Source organism: Chroicocephalus ridibundus, chromosome 1 (genome assembly GCF_963924245.1).
Source record: "Chroicocephalus ridibundus chromosome 1, bChrRid1.1, whole genome shotgun sequence".
NCBI lineage: Eukaryota > Metazoa > Chordata > Aves > Charadriiformes > Laridae > Chroicocephalus > Chroicocephalus ridibundus.
Genome location: NC_086284.1, coordinates 93,476,099 through 93,499,255, shown reverse-complemented (window position 1 = coordinate 93,499,255; position 23,157 = coordinate 93,476,099). Strand labels below are relative to the sequence as shown.

The window sequence follows — 23,157 nt, the reverse complement described above, 5'->3', positions numbered from 1 at the left end:
AAATCCTCAATAAAACGTAAATGTCAGACTCTGTCTGACGTTATCTGTTAAGAAAGCAGTCTTGATTATTGCAAAGAACATTTTAGCATTTAACATTTTAACATTTATTTGGCAATTCTGAAGACACATACAATACAATTTCATAATGAGAAACTTGGAGGAACTGAAAAAATAAGCAGTGATATCGGTCTTACCTGATAGGAGGCATGGTTAGAGGGTGAATAATGCGTGCTACTTTCCGATTGCTGTAATCCTGCAAAGAGAGTTTTCAAAATGAGAAAACTACTCTGAACTTAAATTTGCCTTTACTAAAAAAATGTTTCTTTAAAATTTTATGTCTCTGAGTTCTAAAGCTCTAAATGTCGGGAGCCAGATTCTGCATCTTTTACAGTGAGACAGGCAGTTCCTGAAGGAAGAAAATATATAATATAAATAAGAGTGCTGGGATGAGCCCTAAATCTTTACTGCAAAACTACTTTCTAAAACTGCCCAACTAATTTCTAAAACTCAGAAGCAGTCTTTATGAACGAATAGATATGTTTTTTGGAGGATTTACTAACACATGTCTGATCCTTCTCCCTTTAGTAACATAATGCAGTAGCGGGTGAGGAACACTTCCTCCCCTTGCTTTCTTACTCTGAAGCAGCTGCAAGCTCATGGTTTACACTCTGTACATTAATTCATAGAGCTGGCAGGCATATTCTAGAGGATAACATATGGCCCCAGAGAATTTTTTTCTCCACTAGGTCAGTCTCTAATAACAACCAGGACTATTTTCCATGCAAAAATGGCTGGCCTTTTTTCAAAATAGTCTATGAGCTGACTACCTGACTGATCCCTAGCTAGATGTAATGCAGTCTTCACCAAACTTCTGATTTTTTCACGTCATCTTTCCCTTTAACATTTGTGTCATCGTGCATGCATTGTTACTCAGTAGATTACTCTGGAAATGTTTTGTTTTGACTGCACCCAATCACCTTTGTTTTGCTTAATCATTAAATGCTTTATTAAGAGTAGGTTTTGATTCAAGAGTGAAACTGGATGCATGTTAGAGCAGCTTTTTTCCTAAGTATAGCCTTCCTAGTAATATATGGCTATAACAATTTAAATTCAGCATGTCCTAGTTGTTATCCATTCTCTTTAAAATTGTGGTTAGAAACAGCCATCACAACTTATATTAGAAGTCTCTATTAATAACTCTGTCCCTGTTCTCAATGTAGTATATGCAATACATTAAAATTCCTTTTTTTCTCAGTATATTAGGAATTCTGAAAAGATTTCATATAAATTGAGAAATAAGGACACTCACAGGAGGTGTTGGGTTTGTGTTGTTGGGGGTTGTTTTTTTGTTTTTTTGGATTTTTTTAGATGGATTTGCCTGTCATTACAACTTGTAAAATTCAGGGTTTTCACTGTTGTTTGTGTTATGTGGATTGTTTCAGTGTGGATTATTCTTTGTGCTGTAGAATCTGTATACTTAAATTTGGTTGTATTATGGGATGAATAATCTTTATGTAGGTGAATATTACTTTGAGACACATTTTTGTTTGTTTTTGTGTTTTAATACAAAGTGTGTGGCATAAGCATTAGGTCATTAGTTGCCTACTTCCAATGTAAATATTTACCTTAGTCTTTAATGTTCCATTTACGGCTGAGCCAACAATCTGAATTTCTGCTGATTTGGGTAGTTGGTTTTCATTCCATATGCAGGATGAGCAAGGATGTCCAGTTGTCTTTTAGAGAGCTAACAGCACTGATGGAAGTAGTGAAGCAACCGTTTAGCAGTGGATTTTAGAATATATGTATTTTGTGAAGTAAAACCCAACTGTTGACTCTGAGGCACATTTTTTATGCTTGCAGGCTTTTTACAATGTGAATTCTGCTTATGTAGATTCAGACCAAGGTGGTCATTGCTCTATTCTGGCTTGTTAACAGAGAATGTGCTTAAAGAGGCATAAAGAAATGTAGCACAGCTTTGAAAGTGTGTAACTGTGTCTTGATTTTATCAATGAAATCAGTGAGGATGATTTGGTTTAATTCATTTGACAATCCCAGGGGGTCCCTGCATACGTCACTCTCAAATCTGAACACAAATACTCTGCATGCTTAATGCATTCTAGAATAACAAGACGGTGGTACTATTTCAGCTTCTGCTGATTATTCTCTTTGGTTTAATTTTTCTTTTCCCTAAAGTGCACAGGGAAAGAGAAGGCATAATGATCTAGCGAGTTCATTAGGCCTCAACAGCTGAGAACTATTCAACTGTGCTATCCATAAATTAATATTTGTGGTTTTGTTCTAGTCTTCTGCTATTATATTAATCCATAAATATTTGTTACAGATTTCTCTTGACTTTAAGCAGTTGAGCATAAGTGTGAATTCTGTGCTTGTAAGAATCACCTGGCTTCTAAAGTATAAGTATAAAGGTGGCCTTTGTAGGAAAGAGAAACCAATAGTAATGCACTTTTGTTTGTTTTTAAAAAGGTACAATTTGGCATGAGATTTCTGAGTTTTTTAACTTTCTGGAATGTTTTTAACAAATGGGTGTCTGTGGAGTGCTCAAGCCTAGTATTGCATGTAGTGTAAAGGATTGTTTTTCATATTGTTTTCCACAGATTCTCTGCAATGTCAGCATGCAGCTTAATGCTTTTTTGATGATATAATTTTACTAGCTGCTGTGGGAAATAAATTACTCTGAAAATACTTAAATTTGAAGCAGTAAACTAGAAATAAAACTTGGACTTTTTATTGAAAAACAATTATAACAGCAGTTTGCAGGTAGAATTTAAATATTGTCACTATTCAGGATAGTTGCTAGGAATTTTGAATTCTAGTGTAAAATATGTAATTTAATTTGAGATATTTTTATTTCCCTTGGTCTTATCTGGGCTTGTTCAATTAGCTGAATTTTTATTAATAAGTCCTTCCATGCATTAGCCATCTGATTTATTTTTTTTGTTTTCTAAAAAGCTGGGGTTTTATACAAGCCAGTGGCATTCTATTTATTCCTTTGTAGAATTCTCTGAGCAGATGCTATTTGCATTACTTTAAAATTTTGGTTTTGATCAGTTTGTAGAAACTGTTGAAGAAAAGACGTTTAGCACCACACGGATGGGGTCTGAAATGGATCTTGAAAACTACCAGACTGCTTTAGAAGAAGTACTCACATGGCTTCTCTCTGCTGAAGATTCATTACAAGCACAAGGAGAGATATCCAACGATGTAGAAGTTGTTAAAGAACAATTTCACACCCATGAGGTATAAGTTTATACTAATCTTTTCCGTAGTCATTTATCTGCTTGTAACCCATTATAAGGTAAAAAATACAAAACAAAGGTATTTCTGGTTTATTTTATTCCTTTTTCTTGTTTTTAATTTTGATTTGGAGAATTCAAAGGTAATACTGGAGACTGTGCCTTATGCAAAAAGTGAAAGTGCTTATATCTTGTTTGTGTCACAAGGTTTGGGGAGGGGTTGAAAAAATAAAAAGCAAATTTGAAGATCAGGTTTGGAAAGTGGTGGCTCCAAAGTCTGCTCTTTCTATCCAATGAATCAAACTTAAAGCTGGATTTTATTTTTATTTTCAGGGTTTTATGATGGAATTAACAGCTCACCAAGGACGTGTTGGCAATGTTTTGCAAGTTGGAAGTCAACTTCTAACAATTGGAAAACTTTCAGATGATGAAGAGAATGAAATCCAAGAGCAAATGAATCTACTTAATTCTCGATGGGAAAGTCTCAGGGTAGCAAGTATGGAAAAACAAAGCAAGTAAGTAATGTGTCAGGCAGAACAAAATATATGGAGTTTGACTGAAGCAACTGTGGACTTGACTAACAGTTGGGATTTTGTTTCACTTCCCTGTGAACAAAACTCCATCTCAGATCTCTCTTAACCTGAAACGTGATGTGTAGTGACTTTCAAGCTTGCAAGTTGTTTTGAGACTGGAAGACACTCAAATCAGCAGCTATCAACAACTTGAACACTAATAACATTTAAACCAAAATTTATATAAGCTACCTCACTTTTTCTGATTTTTTTAGCAACTGTCACACAGTATTTAGCTACAAAGGAAAGAGACTTACCAAGATACAAAAGGAAAAGGGAAACAAACCTTTAAGACCTGTAAAATTTGATCCCATAGAAATAGTAGGTGGGAGCTTTCCAGGAAATATTGTCGTGTTTTTATCTAAGGACAAATATGTTATTCAAAAAAAGGTATAGCTTAAGCTCCTATAGCTTAAAGTAGAAGTACAATTAAAAGTATAAAAAATAATCTTATTAATTAGCCACATTAGTCTTTGAAGCATTTTTAAGATTTCTAGGTCTTATTTTGAAATTTTGATTTACGTAGTGCTATCTAGTTTCAGAAACCCCATAAAGGTAAGAGCTTGTGATTGTGCCACAGTGGAGCAATTTTATTTTTTTTGTACAATACAGGGTGGTTAAACCAGGAAAGTTATTGAAGGGGGTTTTTGTGTGAGTTGCCTTCCGTACTTTCAAATGTCTGTTACTTATCTGCTCTTTCCCTTTTTTTTTCCTCAGCCTCACTTCTTTTTTCATTTTATGTGGATACTTTTAATCCCTGTCTGATATAATAACTGTGTTTACTCATGAGACTTAGTCTTACTTTGTCATGAGGAGTTTTGTACATGTACTGGCCTTTCTGTAAAGAGATCTTAATTTTTCTCTCAGAAAATACCAGTGAACTTGTACTAAGTGAGAAAAAATTCTGTCTGTTCCTCCAGCTACAGCTGGAGAGTTACTCCTTTTGTGAATGTGATTTTAATTAAAGCTGAGTATCCAGTAGTCAGGGTAGTCCGGTAGGTCAGTCAGTAGCCCAGCATCCTGACTGCAACAGAACAAGAAAAGATAAGCTTTAGGGGAGATACTTGATCTCTTGAAGCAGCATCTTCTCATTGCCTTTTTGCCATTGGTGGAGATCAAATATTAGGCTGCAGGGGGGCCCATTGCTTGGAGAACCAAATATTGGGCTGTATGGATCATTGCTCTGAACTACTACTTCATGTCTTATGTTATGAAATTCTCCACAGAACTTTCCCAACCTCAAGTTCTTTTCAGCTGAAGTAACTTCCTGAAATGGAAGCAGTTGTGTATTTGGTGACCTGCTGTTGTTTTGTGCGGTTTTCTTCCTTCCATCTATTTATTCAATATCCCCTTGGACCCGTTACCTCCCCTGGCATCCTTTGGCAGTGAATTCCACACGCCTCTTACCCCAGTACGAGTGCTACTTTTTTGAGGAATGACTTCTTTTTCTTTGTTTGCCACTGGTAGCTTAAGTGATTCATTCTAGTTACTATGTTACAAGTAAGGGTCAACAGTGTATATCTTTCCTTGTTCTGTTCATAAATATATATATTTGGTTATTCATCTTGCTCCCCTTGGAGCTTTTTCCAGTTCTACCTTGTCTTTTTGGAGTTGAGGGGGCCAGAATTGCCCACAATATTAAAGGGCAAATCATGATTTTCAACAATTGCATAATATTGCTCTCTTTTTGTTTTTGTTTGTTTGTTTTTTGTTTGTTTTTTTTTTTTGTTTTTGTTTTGTTTTTTTTTTTTCAATATGTTCTTAGTAATTCCAAACATTTGTTTTCTTTTCAGCTTACTACTGAATAATGACAGTCTATAAGATTGTTGATGGGTTTCGGTTGTTTCAACCTAACTTCCTCCAGGTTTATTATTTTCTTGGAGAGAAGACTCTACGATACTTTAGACAGTTTTTATTTGCCATATTTATTTTCATTTAAACCAACACATACAAGTAGCAGCCTCACCTCTATGAGTGGTACTGTGTCTACTGAAATGTCCTTAAACACCATTTGTTAAACTTATCTCCCAGATGCAGTTATAGGGAACTGAATGGTCCAGTATCTTCTGAAGCTACTATAGAGAATCCTATTTGGGGAAGGGCAAAAGGAAGAAATGAAAAAAGCAGGCTGTTTTTCTTCGGCATGCTAACGTATTGCTTGCTAGAAGCATGAAATATTTCCAATACATATTGAATACATATTCAAGTAATTCAATGCGTATTCGGATAATATGAAATCAGTGGAAGACACAAAGTGATAAGGGCTTCACAGGGGATGTTGTGCTACTATTCAATTTCTTATGCAAAAAAATTGTGATAAGTTCAATGAAATTTGGGTTAGGGCAAGAGAAAATTTCTCAGGACTGATCCTTCGATATGGCCAATTTTGACCTATTGAGTCAAACCCCTGTGTTTCAAGCACCAGCTGGAGGGTTATGAACAGCTTTCACATCACAACGTAGTATATTTCTGGGTTATTATACACAATTTAAAGTCTCAGGATCTATCTTCTACTTCACTTTAAAGCATAATCATCTGAGCACATTGCTGTAATCTAGTCTTTAAGGCAACAGTGACAAGTTTATCCAAACAGAGATGGTTTTTGTGAAGATGAGAACAACAAGGCTGTCGATCATCTGTTATAATGGTAATAGGAAGTGTAAAAAGAGGTGGCACACTTTACAGCACAGGGGAAACAAAAGTAAGCAATCAACGAAGGAAGGAGAAAGATACACTGATAAAGGATATTTTAAAAGTGAAAGGGTCTTATGAAAAGTGATTTAGGAGGTCAGAACATCAGAGAAAGTTTGGAACACAGCAACGCCATTGTGTAAAACAAGTCAAATTGGATTTCCCATGTATTCACTGTGTATTGAAAGTATTTCACTCTTCAGGCAAGCAATAAATTAGGATGCTGAAGAAAAACAGCCTGTATTTTCATTTCTTCCTCCTGCCTTTCCAAATACAATTCTCTGTAGAAAAGCATCTCAGAGTGATAAATAAACCACTACAGAGTAAAACTTAATGCAATTTACCGCTTTATGGAGAATTCCACAAATATTAAAACACATTCAATTCAATGGAAAAGTATGTTGTATTTGAAACTTACAAGGGCCATACCATAAACAAAGATTATTATAATCTCCTGAGGTATATAAATAAGTACTCTCTATCAGATGTTTATAGAAGTAATATGAAAACCAGAAAGTGCCTGGAGAATGGGAAGAAACAAGAAATGTTCTTCTGCTGAAGAATCAACTGTGATTAAATTATTCTTTGTCTTTATTTCATTTTCAAGTTTATGCTCCTTGCTTCAGAATATATCAATAATATGTACAATAAGTATTTTTTTTCATCATATCTTAGTTTTCTTAAATCAAATTATCTTTACTTCAGCAGGTTTTCTATACTATTGTCAGTATTAGGCTGATGTTTGGACTCGATGACCTGAAAGGTCCCCACCAATCTAGACAATACTATGAGTCTGTGATTTGTTTCATGTATTGCTAAAAAAATGATCTCTAGGATGAAGCGTTGTATTTAATATCTATAATACCTTGGTTTAGAATGTCAAGTATGTCAATAAAATACACACTGGCAAAAAATATGTGTGAGTTAGATGTGAGATAGTTAATCGCTTGCAAACAATGAGTTATAATAAAGCAGGGTATCAGCTTCCTGTACTCTATCTGGAAAGAGAGAGAGAGATTAGTGTGGAAAAGAAACTACGTGTATCTTCTGGTCATTTTGATTAATAATTAACGCATGATTTCCAGTTAAAAAAATAAAAAAACAGAAATCGTAGTACATCATGAAGATCCATGACACTCTGTTCTTAGGAAAAAAAAAATCTTGAGAGAGATAATACAGAAAAACATTACTGTTTCATATCTACTGTTTAGAGATTTAGATTAATGGATCCCTTCCCACTTCTTGCATCCATTATTTTTCTTCAGTGTCTCACGTTCTGTTGAAATTTCACTTCCTGTTTATAGTTGTTCCTGTGATTAATTTTCTTTGATCCTTTCCTTCCAAGAGCTACAAGCTGGAGTCTTTAAAAATTGCTACTGATTCTAGAAAGTAGCATAGCTTCATAGACCTCCACATGTAACGCCCGATACTATCTGAGTGTCATCTGGGACCAGTAGGGTACCATTCAAGAAACAGGTGTCACTAAAACCTTATTTCAGAGCAAACTTTTCATTTTTTAAAATTTGTTTGTAAGTCTTTGTTTCCATAAAGTTAGCTCATCTTGGTGTTTGCCTGCAGCTTCTCCCCTTTTCTGTATCTGATGTTCTGCACTAGAAGATATGCTTCATGTCCATGTACTCCTCAGGATTCTTTTGATCACCACTTGCACTCTTTCTTTGTTTCCCAGGCTACTTTCCACATATTCTCTCCATTACCACTCCTATTTCAAGGAACTCTGTTTTGGCTTGTCTTCCTATGCTTACTAATACCACTTGATTATTTCTGTTTCAGAAGCCGTCAGACAGTTTTGTTTTGTTTTTTCATCTATGCAGATGCAAGTGATAATCCTGAGATAAATGATTAGTGTTGTTGGATGCCCTAAGAAATAAAAAGTACAAATGGCTAATTTTTTTTTGTAACAACTATGTTTTTATGATTAAAATGCCCAAGTCTTAGGAATTTTTGAATAATTCCTTTTGCACCCGTGTTTGAAAATATCTCATTCATTCCTTTTGCCTGTTACTTTTGGGGTATTTGAAGACAAAGTTATAAAAAAATAAATGGATCCTTATTTAACAAAGATTTACCAATACTATATTTATTATTTGTCCTGTTTTTTTAAAGCAAAGGCCATTTCAGGGACAGAAAGACAATAGCAGAGTGATGGAGGTTCAGTTAGATTTAGCTGCTGGAATTCCATCAACCAGTCAGTCCCTGCATCGTTCCAGGGGTTCTTTCTACCAGAAGAATGCAGGACTGGGCATTTGTCCTTGTTGAACGTCGTAAGGTTCCTCTTGGCCTGTCCCTCCAGCCTGTCTAGGTCTTTCTAAATGTCAGCTCTGCCCTTGAGCGTAAAATATGACAGTTAGTGTTTATACATAGGATTCAGATTGTTTTGCATTCCTGCATTTACAGGTGATCCCAAGGATTGCTTATAAACTGAGGAATGGTATCTAAGAATAGAGTATGAGTCAGCTGAGATGCTTACAAAAAAACCATCAAATAGCACTGGAAACTTAGTGATTTCTTTTTTTACAGTAGGAGTTAATACTGTGTATACAGTAGTTATTTTTAACTATATAAATAGAAAATAGTAATTATATAAATATTTCATCAGAGATCAAATGCTCATTTTGAGAAGATTCAAAATGGGAAGGAATTTTTTATTTTATTTTATTTTTTTTAAAAAAGGTAGGAAATTAAATAACAACCAACAACAGACGTGCTGAAGTTTCAGACATATGCTTAAAAATATGAACAGGCTACAAATGAGATGTGGGATTTCACATATTGCATCTGCATGGCACTGACAGATATTAAATACTGGTAGTTCAGAAGAATTTAAATGTGTACCAGAAAGTAATTATTTACATGTTCAATGCAATCTTCTGTGGCAATCAGTTTGAAAACTCTTAGGCGTGTTTGGGAAGAAATACAGAACGATGCTTACTTTGGACATATTTAGACATGCATTTTCAAAATTAGACGCTTCTGGGTTTGTTCAAACTGTCTTGGGAAAACCCAAAATTGTTTGGACATACTCAGAAGTATGTATTTTACTTGAGCATACCTTGAAATTGTGACAGAAAGCTGCATGTTTGGATTTGTGGGAGCATCTCTTAAGTTGCGTACCTGTTCATGGACAAGACCTCTAGCACTTCTCCGGAGCAGCGTGCTCACATCACGCTTCTGCCAGTCCGCAGTTCTGCAGGTGCTGTGGGAGAAAATGTACTTGTGCGTTGTTCACTTAAAATATCCGTATGGGGGGAGATGTCAGTGTGAAGTTGGGTAATTCTAGGTGCTGTTGGTCACAGAGAGGCAAAACTTAGAAAACTTTCTAATTTGGACTACGTTTTCAAGAAGCTGACAAGAAGCTGACTTGTGGAGTAGGACTGTGCCGTCTTTCTTACACGGCAGTTTTCTCCAGTCTGCAAGTTCAGCTCAGATTTTCAGAGCTCCAAGTTGAGTTCTGAAAGTAGTTAACTAACTTTTTGCTGGAAGAGTTGTGCTCGAGATGTAAGTAACACACTATAACATACAATGGTTTCACCAAGCTCAGTGTGACTGAGGACAGTGACTGGTCTGTCAAATCTAAGTTAAAAATTGTATGATGTTTGAAAGATGGGTAATGCAAATAACTACTAGTAATTCCATTGCTCAGCAATAGTTTACATGTTATTTTTAAAATATTTTTGGTAAGATGAAGATTTTGTTTTGGAAAGGTCAGTGAATTTCTAAAGACGGCAAGTATACGGGAAAGATTTCGAATGGGTTTCTGGGCAGATAGTTTTGGAGCAATCAAAATATTTTGTGTAGGCAAAACTGAAGTATTTCCTGTTTAATTCTCCGGAGTATTCTCTATTGAATAACTGAAAATTTAATAATCTCTTCTGTTTAATATCCTAAATTTGAGGGAGCCTGGTAAGTACAGCTGTCTGAGCACTTTTTAAAGTACTTGTCGTAGACAATACAAGCTTTAAGAAACCAGATAGTAGAAATTTTGAACTTCCAAACAGCTCAAATAGTAATGCTACTGGAGGCCAAAAATTTAGCAGACAGTATATTATTTGCAGTATTCAGGTTCTAAAAAAAAAAAAGTTTCAAAGCAGTTTGTCTAATTCAAAACTGTTTCAACAAATTTTCAGTCACCTGTTCGAAATGGTATTTTGTTTTTTTATTATGGCTTGAGATATAGTTTCATGAAAATCAGTTAAGAGTATATGGGCCAGATATTTCTGCCTGTTTTTTTCTTTCATGTATAAATTAAAATTGTTATTTCTTTGTTTTGCAGTTTACATAAAATCCTAATGGATCTGCAGAATCAGCAGCTAGCCCAGTTAGCTGACTGGCTGACAAAAACAGAGGAAAGGACAAAGAAAATCGATTCGGAGCCTTTAGGTCCTGATCTAGAGGACCTAAAGCGTCAAGTAGAAGAGCATAAGGTATGCTATGGTATGCTTCCAAAGGCATAAAAGACAACTTGAGCTTTTGACATTTTAAAAGCTCTACTCCTGCCATTAGAAAGTGGCAAAGGAATACAGAATCTTGGTTTAATATTGATTATTGTGTACATTAACAAGCTTTTGTAGATTTATTTTATCACAACTCTGACTTTTATCCTGATTAAAAAAGAAAAAAATTACTTCCTTTTTAAATATAAATAACATACTTGAATACGTGAGGCAACTGTAACATCCTTTCATTACACAGTACAATAAGAATATATCAGATTTTTTAATACCTGTGTTTTCTTCTTTGCATATAGCTTTTTTTTTTTTTCTTGCATGCTGTGGTAGCTATGATGCAGTAGTCATAATTAGGCTGCATAATCTTGTTAGGACTCCTGGGACTCGGAATGTGTAACTGTACAGCACTATAAATCAGACTCTAGTTTCTAAGTGTAGAAAATACTTTTTAGTAATGTATTTAATCAATGAAAAATAACAAACTAATAAATGGAGTGTAAGAGAAAATTTGGCCATTTTTTTTTTCATATTCCATGAGGGTAATTTTTTAGTTGGAAGAATTAAGAATTAAAAAGAGAGAGACTGTGTAATTTGTGTAGTAGCTTTGTTTCATTTACTGGATTCAATTGTCTGAATTCATATTCATTTAGATTTTAAAATATATTTATATATGTACCTGTTACACGTGGTGATGATGATAGGGAGACACAGGAAAGTATAGAGAAGAGATATGATTTGTAAGGTCATGAAGATTTACTGTGATAACCTGTTAAAGTTTCTACATGAGTGGTTCAAAGCAGTTCAGTTTCATAGTATCTTGAGAGGTTTTAACATTTGATGCTTGATGGCCTGTGTCAGTGCTAGTCCAGCTTCTAGAGGGCAGATCATCCTGAAAAAAACAATTCAAACTGAAACCAGCTTTTACAGTTGTTTTTTGTTTGTTTGTTTGTTTTTTTAAAAAAGAGGTCAAAAGCTGCAAAAGACTGCATAACCCACTCCTGTGTTAAAGGTGATTTTTCTGCATTTTGATTAAGGAATGCTAATGAAGAAGAATACAAATTCTACGCCTACTGCTGCTATTTGTGCTATTTCTGCTTGCCCTGTGAGGACACAATGCTTTTCAGTGTGTGGGTTTGCTAGCTAAGCATATATTCTGACATTAAATTTTCTTTTTTAAAAAAGGCAGCAGGTAATTATGAAATGGTAATTAGAGGAAGAAACCTGAAAGATTTTGAATACACGATTGCTATGACTTGAATAACTTTGTTCCCATTTCTGTGCATTTTTTATTTGAATACTAACATAAAATGTAATCCTTTTATTTATGCAATCTCTTTATGCTCTTTCTTTCTAATACTGAGAAAAATGGGCATTTAGCTTGTATTTGAATATTCTGAGTGAAGACATGCAGAAATACGTGTCTCCCACATACTAGTTCTTATTTTTGGTGTCATGAGTTAGTCATCAGTATTTATTTATCTGTATTACTTTTCAGATGTATTTTCTGTACAAGAGAAGATTTAGTTAATAAGGTGGAAAGAAAATATTTTGATTTTAACTTCAATTAAAATTCTATTCCTGTATATTTTGTCTTATGAGTAAGTCAAAGAACTGTATGTTTTCCTTGCTTTCATGTATTGTGTGAGTTTCAGATGATTTTATTATATATCGTATGCAGCAAAGCTACCTTATATAACAAGGGTTAAAACAATGGAATTCTAATAGCACAGTTAATCCTTCATTATTAAATAAGCAAACAAAAAAGCAAAAACCAACACCTCCCCATGATTTTTATTAGTTTCACATGACTCTGGACATCTCAGAAACGATGTTGTAGAAATTGACGGGAGGGACCAGAAATTAGAAGATATAAAAGGCAAAGATCATTTCAAATTAAACAGACTTCAGCAAAGATGATGGTTTTGGTTTGTGGTCCTCCTGTCTCCCTCTCCTCTTCCCCTTTATCATTTTGACTTTCTCTCTTTATCTGTTCGTTAGGAACTACTTTTCACTCTATTTGTTTAATGTTATTTATCCCCCTTTGACTTATAACTTCCATACATCTTATTTCTTTTATTCTACATTTTTCTCAATGATGTCTGAAAATATTGATCTTGAGTTCATGTGACTAACAACTTGGTTTCCCTGCTGGGCCTATGGCAAAACAAAAAAATAATTCAGTAATTTATATTGGGAATGGCACCCATCACTGAGACCAGAGAAAGCACACAACATTCTTTCCAGAGTGCTACTTAGTTCAGTCATGTATGAGGTTAATATCTTGATAGTACAGAAAATTTTCTGAGTGGACTGAAATAGAGGTGAACTCTAGAAGATTTTATATCGTTAGCAAGGTGCACAGTTCTGGTAAGAAATCTGGCACAGTCAATTTATTTTGGAATAATAGTCAGACATTTCACCAAAGACCTATTGGTCTTTGCATAAGTATTTTATGTGTTTTCTCTGCTGTTGCAAGTATCCCTTCTTTATAATTTTATAAAGGGAGAAAGCTGCTTTTCAATAAAAACCTGAGGACTACTGAGCTGTCTGAGCAGAATAATATATTGGAAATCTTATAATTAAGCAAAAATGTGCTTTTAATTGAACTTATTATTCCACATTATTATTGTTATTATTATTATACAAATTATAGTTATATAGTTAGTAGATTTTATAGTTTCATTAACTTTCTGAAGTCGTCTAAGCTGAGTAGGTATTTGTACTTATTCTGGAAGGCTGAGCCTTTTATTTTTTTATGAAAATGTCAGAAACGATGGAAAATTTTTAGTGTTAGGATTTTTCAGTACTTGAAATTAATTGTAAAGGTAAAATAAGACATTTCCTTACTGTTCAGATATCAAGGGTGGATTTCTCTTTGGGTACTTGAATACCCTAAGTAGGCATTTTTATTCACTTTGAAGTACATTATGTCAGAGTCATGTAAATTGTTATCTGACAGATAGAAATTAAAGAAACTGTGGAGTTCTATGAGTTTCTGTTGTTGCTATCCCCACGCATCAACATCTATATCCATCTTACGTTTTGAGTCCCTGAAAATTTACTATCTTTACAAGCTCAGGAGAACTTGTTAGAAACTCTAGTCTTGAGACTGCCATCAGTAAATTCCTGTTTCAACAATCTCGTGTATACAAACAACTATCGAGAATGAATTTCATGGTAAAAATAGACACTAGGATTATAAAGAACAGCCCTTTAGCTCAGGGCAAATGAATCTATCTGGGGATTAGAAAATGACTCAACTTTCTGGTTTCATCAGTTCCCTACCTTCTCAAGCCTTTCACGCCCTGTGCGAGACTCCCACTTCCAAAGTGCCCTCCGCTCCTGCACTTGCAGAGCATTGCTAACTCTGGTTTTGTTCTGGCACGCCATCTCTCAGATACGCTCTAATCGGGAAATGAAAGTCACCTCCTCCCTGGCTGTCAGCTTACAGGGCGATGTGTTTATTGTCGTATGGCTGAAAGAGGGGATTGAACCTGGGGGAAGCAAGCTGTGTTATACGGTCTGATCCATGAGTGCTCTGCCTCCTCTTCCTTGATCAAGTGCTGGGTCATAAAATGTTGAGAAGTCTGAATTCCAGGGATGGCTCTCACAATTTAGCATACTTCACCGTCCTTGAGAATTGCTTAATAGTCTAGCTCTCTGAAGCAAATGGTAATCACAGGCCTGAAAGTCAGAAAAAGCAGGATTGTTATGAATATATTGGCTCAAAGGCTATGCCCATGAAGGAATTAAAACTCTGAAATGTGTTAGTGTAAGGAATTTATGTCTTAAAAACAAAGTAGTCTGTGAATTCCTTTCCTATTGCCTATAGCCACGTTATATTTTATTTTTTAATTTTTGAATAAAAGTAAGATGTTTTACCAAACAGTTTTAAAATGCATGACCTAATCTTCAGTAAGGGCTTGTTCTTTATACCTAGTGAATTACTCTACTTGAAAAAGCAGCTGAAAAATTGATCTGGTGAAATTCAATATAGTTTGTAATACAGTCAAGGTTTCAGTTGTGACAAGGCATATGTGCTTAGCCATGTTATTTTTCAGACTGTGACTATCATACTGTATATGTACTAATCACCAAAAAACACTCTGCTGAAGTATTAAGGACACAATCCAGAACTTTGGTTTTCCACATTATTCTGTTGGAGATATTTATAGATCCCTAAAAAGTGTGTCAGGCAGGATGTAGTCCTGGATATCGTGGTTTTTTTTTTTTTCAAAAAAAGTGAGTGGGATGAGGGTTCTTTCAAGTTTTATTTAAGAAACACAACACAGAACCCAGTAATGTAAAACAGTAGTTAACTATTGGGAGTTAAAAATGTACATTTGGTTGTTAATACACTTATATAAAGCTGGAGAGAGGTAACAAAAACTATGAAAAGAAACTGACTACTGCCTTCTCTGTGGCTTGAAGTTTCAGTACCAACACTTCTTTAGCTCCTTCTCTTTCCATCTTTGTCACCTGTCCTCTTGCTGCATCTCAGCAAAGGAAGGCGCAAATAGGTCTGGCGGCTCAGTTCCCTGGTGTCTGGCAGGAGCTGGGTTGGTTTTGGTTTTAAGTGAGAAGAAAAAAAGAAAAAAAAGTAAGAGGAGGCACTGAAAGGCACCAAGGGGGTGTTACTAAGGTGTTACAGTACTTTACAGTACCTCAGATTTTTCTTTCTTTTTTTTTTTTTGTGATGTAAGTTAAGTGTACAGTGAATATGCTGTAGACCATCATCTGAAGAGTGCATATGTCTAGACTTCCTATTGCACTTCTCTGTGTGCTGTGAGGAGGGATTTGATTAGATTTATTTGATTAGATTTATTACGTGCAGCCTGGGAAATTGTGGGAGGGTCAGAGAGATGTGAAGAGCTGTAGAAATTTGTCAAGGTTAGGAATTATTCAAATATCAATTTGTGCAGATTTTGTGAGAGAAATTTGTTCATTTTTAGCAGTTTGCGATTTCTCCACAAAAGATTGTCCTCAGTTTTATTGCAGCTTGCAGCTGGAACTAGGTACCAAAGCTAAAAGAACAATAAAGCTTTTCCTCAGACATTCAGAAATCATAAAGTGCCTCTCTCACTTTGTTTCCTGGTTTCTGCAATAAGTGAAACAAGGGTGCTGCGTGTGTTTCCTAATCTTAAATCATCTCCTGAGCGATTTCATCCTATGTTAGTAATGTTGTAGGAGTGCCAAGCTGAAGATAGTATGCGATTGTTTACTGAAGAACTATTTCATTTTTAGTATTTTTATAACTTTAACATATTAAAATATTTTAATTTTGCAAATATGAAGTACAAAATCTAATCCAGTGCCTATTTAAAATTTGCAGGCTATTGATATTTATACATGCTAAACTGATTATCTCTAAGTTAACTACATCAACTCAACAAATGCTTTCTCAAGCCAAATTTTCAGTCTGAAATATTGTATCAAGAGTTAGGACTTGTGAGTAAGATATTTTTGTGAAAGGAATGGAAGTCTGCCCAATACACTTGTTACTATATATATATGCTAAGGTAACAAAATAAGTTTAAATTAGTTAGTATTGACAGCAATTAGAGTATAGAGTTCTCATAGTTGGTTAGTTATGGGGCTCCAAACAAACAGCATTTTCGTACTTTGGAATGCATTTTCTAACACATATACTTTAATTATAGGCATTTCAAGAAGATTTGGAACAGGAACAAGTCAAGGTGAATTCTCTAACCCATATGGTAGTGGTGGTGGATGAAAACAGTGGAGACAGAGCTACTGCTGCACTGGAAGAGCAGCTTCGGGTAACAACTAATCTTCTGTCTATCAGAGAAGAAGCTGTTGGTGGCACTAAGTGTTAATAAGGTTAAGGTTAACAAGGTTCAAGAAGGACTACATTGGATGTATCTCTGGAGATATTTCTGAGGATGATCTTAAATATTTCTGTAGGACATGACTTTTGCATAGATGGATAAATGCATGTATTTTGGAGAAAAACAAATATCTGAGAGCAGCTTTCTTTTTGATTTGTGATTCCTTCAGTATCAACCTGTTTTATCTATCCAAGGACAAGTGTTTGTCTTTCATTTCTTAACTGTATTTCATTACTCCTGGCAGAAGTAACATGATTCTCTGTTGTAGTTAAGGAGAAGGGTCTTGCATTCAAGAATCTACACAATTCATCAGAGTGTGAGTTATTGAGAACGGATGGTTTTTCTTCTGATGATAAACTTCTGGTACATGTGGTATATTTTGGTGTTACAGTAACATAAAGTGTCATTATCCACTGGCAATGCTTAAAGGCACATTCATTTTAAATAATGCACAATATGTGTGTCTTTCAATGGCAATGCTGGTCCCAGAAAATTGAAATCGGACTTCTTAAAAATAAGGAAAAAACAAATAGTGAATGTGTACAGGAACATACTTTTCCAGAGAAATAATGGTTATCAAGAAATATTAAGAACATGCTGTTTTTTCTAAAATACTTTTTTGGGTAAAGTCATCATTTCTTTCCTGTTAGTTTCTTGTGGACATATTTCCTAGGAAATGAAGGGAATCATCACAGTCTGTCCTTAGTTTCATTTCTCTGTTTCAGTGTATATTCTCTTCAGTATACGTGTTATTTACAGTGGTTTATCATTTGGGATTTTTATGACAAGGCTTCCTAGAGTACTAGAATTAGGAGAAGTTAGCAGCAACATCCTTGCAATCCAAACCTGTTCTAAATTGAATTTTGACCCAAAACCTAAACAATCAACAGACAAAAACCTCCATATCTTCTATTTTCTAAATACAATTACTTGAGTATCCTTAAAAGACTGATACATTGGAGATACGTTTGTGAAAAATCTAGCAGCCAAGATGTTCTAAAAATTTGTCAAAAATTAGCTTTTATTATAAGAAAGTTTAGTATTTCACTCATATCTTTAAAAAGTTGCTCTTACTGTGTTATTTATATTGCAATGCTTTTGTAACTTCTGAATGAACTTAAATGGATAATTAGTGTTGAGATACATTGATTAAAATCAAGAAGAAGGATTCTTCTGTGTTGATGGTAAGACCTCCAGGGTCACTGCTCAAGAGGTACGGCAGTACTACAACCAAGATTCCTTCTACTTTTTTCTTTCAGAAAGAAGAAAGTACTTTCCTTTCATTTTGCTTCATTGCCCAAGAAAATAGAAAGCTTTTGGTTTTTTGAATCATTAAAGCCCAAGGTTTCTCTAGAGAAGCTATCAATATGTTCAGCTGGAAGGTATCACTGTAGCACAGATATCTGTGTGCTATCTGGAATCTAACTAATTTGGGTACCAATACGAGTACATCAGTAAATAGTCTGGAATTTAGAGTATGTAGTACACGTTTGGCTAAGATGCTGAGCACTGCCTCTTCAAAAATAAGTCTCAGTTTTCTTCATCGCAACTTCTTCATCACTCAGGGAGTGCAATCCAGCCAAGGTAACAATCAGCCTCTACCAATCTGTCAATTATTACTTCCTTTTAAATTAATCTGAAGTGTCAGAACTGTATGTACCTGCTCAAAACAGTGTTAACCTTCCAGAATTTCCTGACAGCTCCTTGTATTCTGTTCAGTGGAATAAAGCAGATCCTTGCAAGCACATGATTCTAAAAGCTAAACTAAACTAGGAAAATATCTTGAACATAAGAGGAAAGATACCTGAACACTTAAAAGCATATCGGGTGATACAGCTGCATCCCCCTATTACTACACTGGTTGCAAAGGTACCATTTGTATCCCATGCAACTTCTGTGGCTGACCCATATTGGAATCCAACCTGAAATAGAACTCAGACACTACTGTAATCCGAGTATAAATGGAACACAATGGAAGTACACCATTTATAACTGTACTAGTGGAGAATGTGCCTGTTATTGGAATGAAGAGTGCCCAATTAATACGGTCATAGAGAAAGTATATTCCTTGAAAGATGGCAGTAAGGCAGTTCCTGAGGCACCGTACCCTGCAGCACAGGCACGCTCTGAGCAGAGCGCGGGGTGGCGTGGAGCGGTCCAGCTGCTGTTCGGTTCCCTCCTTGAACCACACTGTCGTAGAGAAGAATCTGAAAGAAAAAATCAATAATCCCATTGCTCTGGAAGTCACAGAATATGTAGCAGTATTACCGGTGTTAATAAGAACAAAATACAGACATAAAGCTATGGGGTTTAGTGTGTTTGGGAGGCGTGCAAAGTTTCATGAGTTAAGTTACCGCAGTCCACCGACTATCCTAGCAAAATGTTACCTCTCCTTTTTTAAGTGTACAGAAAGATTGCTTGGATTTTTATTTTATTTTATTTTTTTCATGTCAGTTGCAAAGTGAATATATGCACGGGAGTTATGATATGTTGGCAGGCCACAACCATTAGAGCATATGACAGTACTCAATGGAGCACAATGGAGCAAAGTTCAAAGCTTGATTATGTATGTGCCAGTCTGACTTTTAAAAGTAGAATGAAACAAGAGCATGCACTGTCAGACAAAAGATCTTAATAAGGCTGCCTGAGCGAGATACTGGTCAGGATCAGATTTCAAGAAAGTGAACAGTTATTGCTGTGTAATAGTCAAGGCTGCATTTTCCAAGCAGCTGCAATTCAGTTATGCCTTTCATTTTTAAAAGGATTGGGATGGTGATCCCTGAAATATTTTCATCAATGTAAACATATATGTATATAATGCATATATTTATGCATGCATCTGTATAAAAAAAATGTTAAAAGCCATAAAAAGATCATTTACAGATTTTTAAACTCTTAGCAGGATGACAAGAATCCATACTGGCTTCAAATGAATATTGTAGAAGCTCTTAAGATTTATTACATATGAAAAAAAAAAATCTTTTTAAGAGACAGCTAGTGGCATAGAAACTTAAAGTGTCCCCTGAAACAATTACCCATAGAAAAGTTAACATTGCTTGGAAAAATAAAATTAAACGCAATTACTGTGCTTCTCTTCCAAATAGCTGTTGGCCTAAGGGGTAGTCTGAGTGATTACAGTTAGCCTAGGTGAGCGTGAATATTAAAACTACTTTTATATAACATTGGTTACTTGACACAACAGTGTGTGACATGTTCTGACCCTCTATCTATTTATGCTGCTGCTGAGAACGGACTCTTTAGACTTGTAACTTCTAGACCCAATTAAGCTCAATCCAGAGTCTTACCAAAAAGGCAGCGGGTGAGTAAGGCTCCAATCTGTATTTAGTGCTGCAAAATCGGAGGATTGTACTAGCAAATCTGTTGCAGTAGTCTGACTCGTTTCTCAGGAGAATGTGGGCAATTATGTTTGGCCCAGAGAAATGGCTGGATAACATACAGAAGCCATGAAGGCAGGGAGTTTTTCTCTAATTATACCCAGCAGACAACAGGTCCCTTAAGGACTCTTGTGAGACAGCTCAAATTAGAGCCCTCCCCAGGCTTCAGGGGTCGGGGTCTGTGCTGGAAAGAGATATGCATTAAATGTATCAAATGCTTCTTGATGGCCTTTTCCCCTGCTGAGAGAAAGGAGCTGAGAGTGTAATTTACACTGTCTATTATGTATTCATATTATTCAGGGTACTGTCCTTTGATTGAAGATGATGTATGGGTAGTTCTTGTAAAAATACGTCAAAATAAGTGAGGAATGTTAAAGAACTACACACACTGCTTATTGCTACATGGGAGAAATTCTGTGAATGTGCTAGACATTATTTTTTTTTTTAATTAATTTTGTATATAGACAAAGCCGTATTTCCACTATTTGGTGTCACTTTTAAGGAGTGGATAGCCGTACTTCAGTAAAAAAGCATCTTTCAAAAAACCTCTTCTATTAGTTGCAGACTTGAAGCATATTATTTCACTTTTTATACATTCACTGCAGTGTTCCCAGGGGTTGTGTCGGTTTTACTCATTTTCTCCTGTTCTCATGTTTCCTTACTTTGACCTTTTTGCAAACTAGGAATATTTTATCTTCTGCTTTTTGTAGTCATAAAGAATATTCTTTCTGAGTCCTCTCAATACAAAAAAAAAAAGTTCCTTTTGCATGTAGATTTCTCTGAAAATTCCAGCTAGGGCATTTCAGGGGAGCAGGAAGGCTTTTTACTTTTTACTGTGGATTCAGTCAGCTTCTCTGGAGACCTGTTTTCTCAGGTGTTGGGAACAAAACCCTTTGTACCGTCCAAGTTTCTGGGCATCACACAGACTATTTACAGCAGCAACTACTGTTTGGTGTGAATAAGGAAGCAAAGATGTCAAATGAGTCAAATAAAGTTGTCATTTAGTAGTCAATGTCTACTTTATAAGTAGACAGTCCTGACATGGTATTTCTGTCTTGAAACTTTGTGTCTTAAACCTGTTCAACCAAACAGTATATCTTGGTGTCATGGTTGTTATGATCTCTGATGAGAAATAACAGGTTTTAGGCAGGTCACAGTATCAAGCCTTTTATCAGTGCAGTTAGTTAGTCATTTACTTATTTTATTAAAATAACATGTCTTGTCAAACTACTGAGACAAAAAAAAAGTAGGTTTTGCAGCTCTTTGGAATCATACGCTGAAAATTGTATTTAGTATTGATGTAGAAAAACTTTTGTAGTATACAAATCACTACATTTTTTAGAGTAAATGCCAAGCCAGATATTTGATCTTGTACTCTTGAGTTTTTGGTATTTTCTAGATGAACAAACAAAAAGTATTTTTCAAGGTATATCACAGTGATAAAGGCAAGTTAATGAAGGTGTTACTGCTGATGTTGAGAGCAAACTATTTCTTTGGGAGGACTGTTAAAAGTGAGCTGCTTGAACATGAGATACTAAAAAATTACTCAGATATAAGGGTTTTTGTAGAAAACTATCAAAAGATTTACTGCTTTATTTATAAAACATTAAAAGAATGCAATATAATAGAAGTCTGATATAAAAAGTAGCATAGACATAAAGATAAGTAATTAGTTTGAGGCTTAGTCTGCGATTAGCGTAACTTAAATTTAAGCAATTGTCATGGTTTAGGCCAGTGACAAGATGACACATGCTCTCCCCTCACCTTTCACTCCAAGGAGAGGAGGAATAATGAGATTTATGAGTTTAGAAGGAAGTAAACTACTTTAATGAAATATTAATAATAAAATACAAAGGAGATAATGAAACAGATACAATATATACAAAACTGTATCAAGCTCCCATGATGATATCACCGGCAGGCACTGGGAAAGTCTCAGACTGGACTCTCCGACAGGTAGGAACTGGATTCCAGATCTGGAGTCAGGAACCCACAGATTGGGATCAAAGGCAGATGAACTGTCAGGGTCTTCCTCGGATGTCGGCCATTAAAGAAAGAGACCTGACCCTTTGATCCCTCAGCCTTTATACTGAGCATGATGCGGATTGGGTGGAATACCCTGTTGGTCAGTTTTGGGTCACCTGTCCTGTCCTGTCCTCGCTGTCGGTGCAACCCCTCTACGCTTTTCCATTTCCGACCCTCCAACGGGGCAAATAACGAAATTAGCAGACCTTGGTTGTTGCAGCAATAAGTATAAGCAAGAGCCTCTCTGCATACCATTCCTTGGCATAAAGTATAAACATCAGGACTTATCACTCTGAGAATGAACAGGTTTTGGCACAATATGCTGTTAATTTCAGAGAGTTAGAAAAGGCTTAGCTAAGAAGTAAAATTAACAAACAGGAAGTTGGTCCTATTTTACCTCAAACCAGGACAGCAATCAAATACAATATGCTGACACATACGGAGAAATTAAATAACTGAGAACATACGTGACACCCCTATGTGTGTGTGCCTGTTGCTATTGCTGTCGTAGACATGAAGGAAAACGATGGTTCTATATCAATGACCAGGACATTCAATATGTGCGATTACTTGATTTATGGGTGGTTATGTATGGTATGTATTCACATGGAACTGTGTACACTTTACAAATTTAACTTTCTTCAGAAAAATGTAAAGCCTATGAAAGTCCATTCATTCTTTTTTAGAGGTTTTTCTTGTCAAAAACCTTGTCTTTTTTCTTGTATGAGAATTCAAAATTTCAGACAGCTGCAAACTATTGGCTAAATTTGTGCAGTGTAATTTATTCTGGTCTACACCTGCATTACCAATGGCAAGATGTCTGGTCATGAAAAGATTTTTAAAAAAACGTTAATCTAAATCAGAGGTGCCAAAACCATTGCTGCTTCATTTTGGGATAGTTTATG

The 23,157-nt window shown here is 35.4% G+C and overlaps 1 protein-coding gene across 3 annotated transcripts in view; it reads left to right on the top strand.

Moving 5' to 3' along the window:
• The window catches only part of DMD (dystrophin), a 1,176,878-nt gene that overhangs the window by 368,504 nt on the left and 785,217 nt on the right, over positions 1 to 23,157 (top strand). For all 3 annotated transcript variants that reach the window (XM_063343608.1, XM_063343591.1, XM_063343600.1), the window contains 4 exons: positions 3,070 to 3,258; positions 3,588 to 3,769; positions 10,809 to 10,959; positions 16,644 to 16,763. In XM_063343608.1, the coding sequence (XP_063199678.1) occupies positions 3,070 to 3,258; positions 3,588 to 3,769; positions 10,809 to 10,959; positions 16,644 to 16,763 (642 nt within the window). The remainder of the gene's footprint in view (positions 1 to 3,069; positions 3,259 to 3,587; positions 3,770 to 10,808; positions 10,960 to 16,643; positions 16,764 to 23,157) is intronic.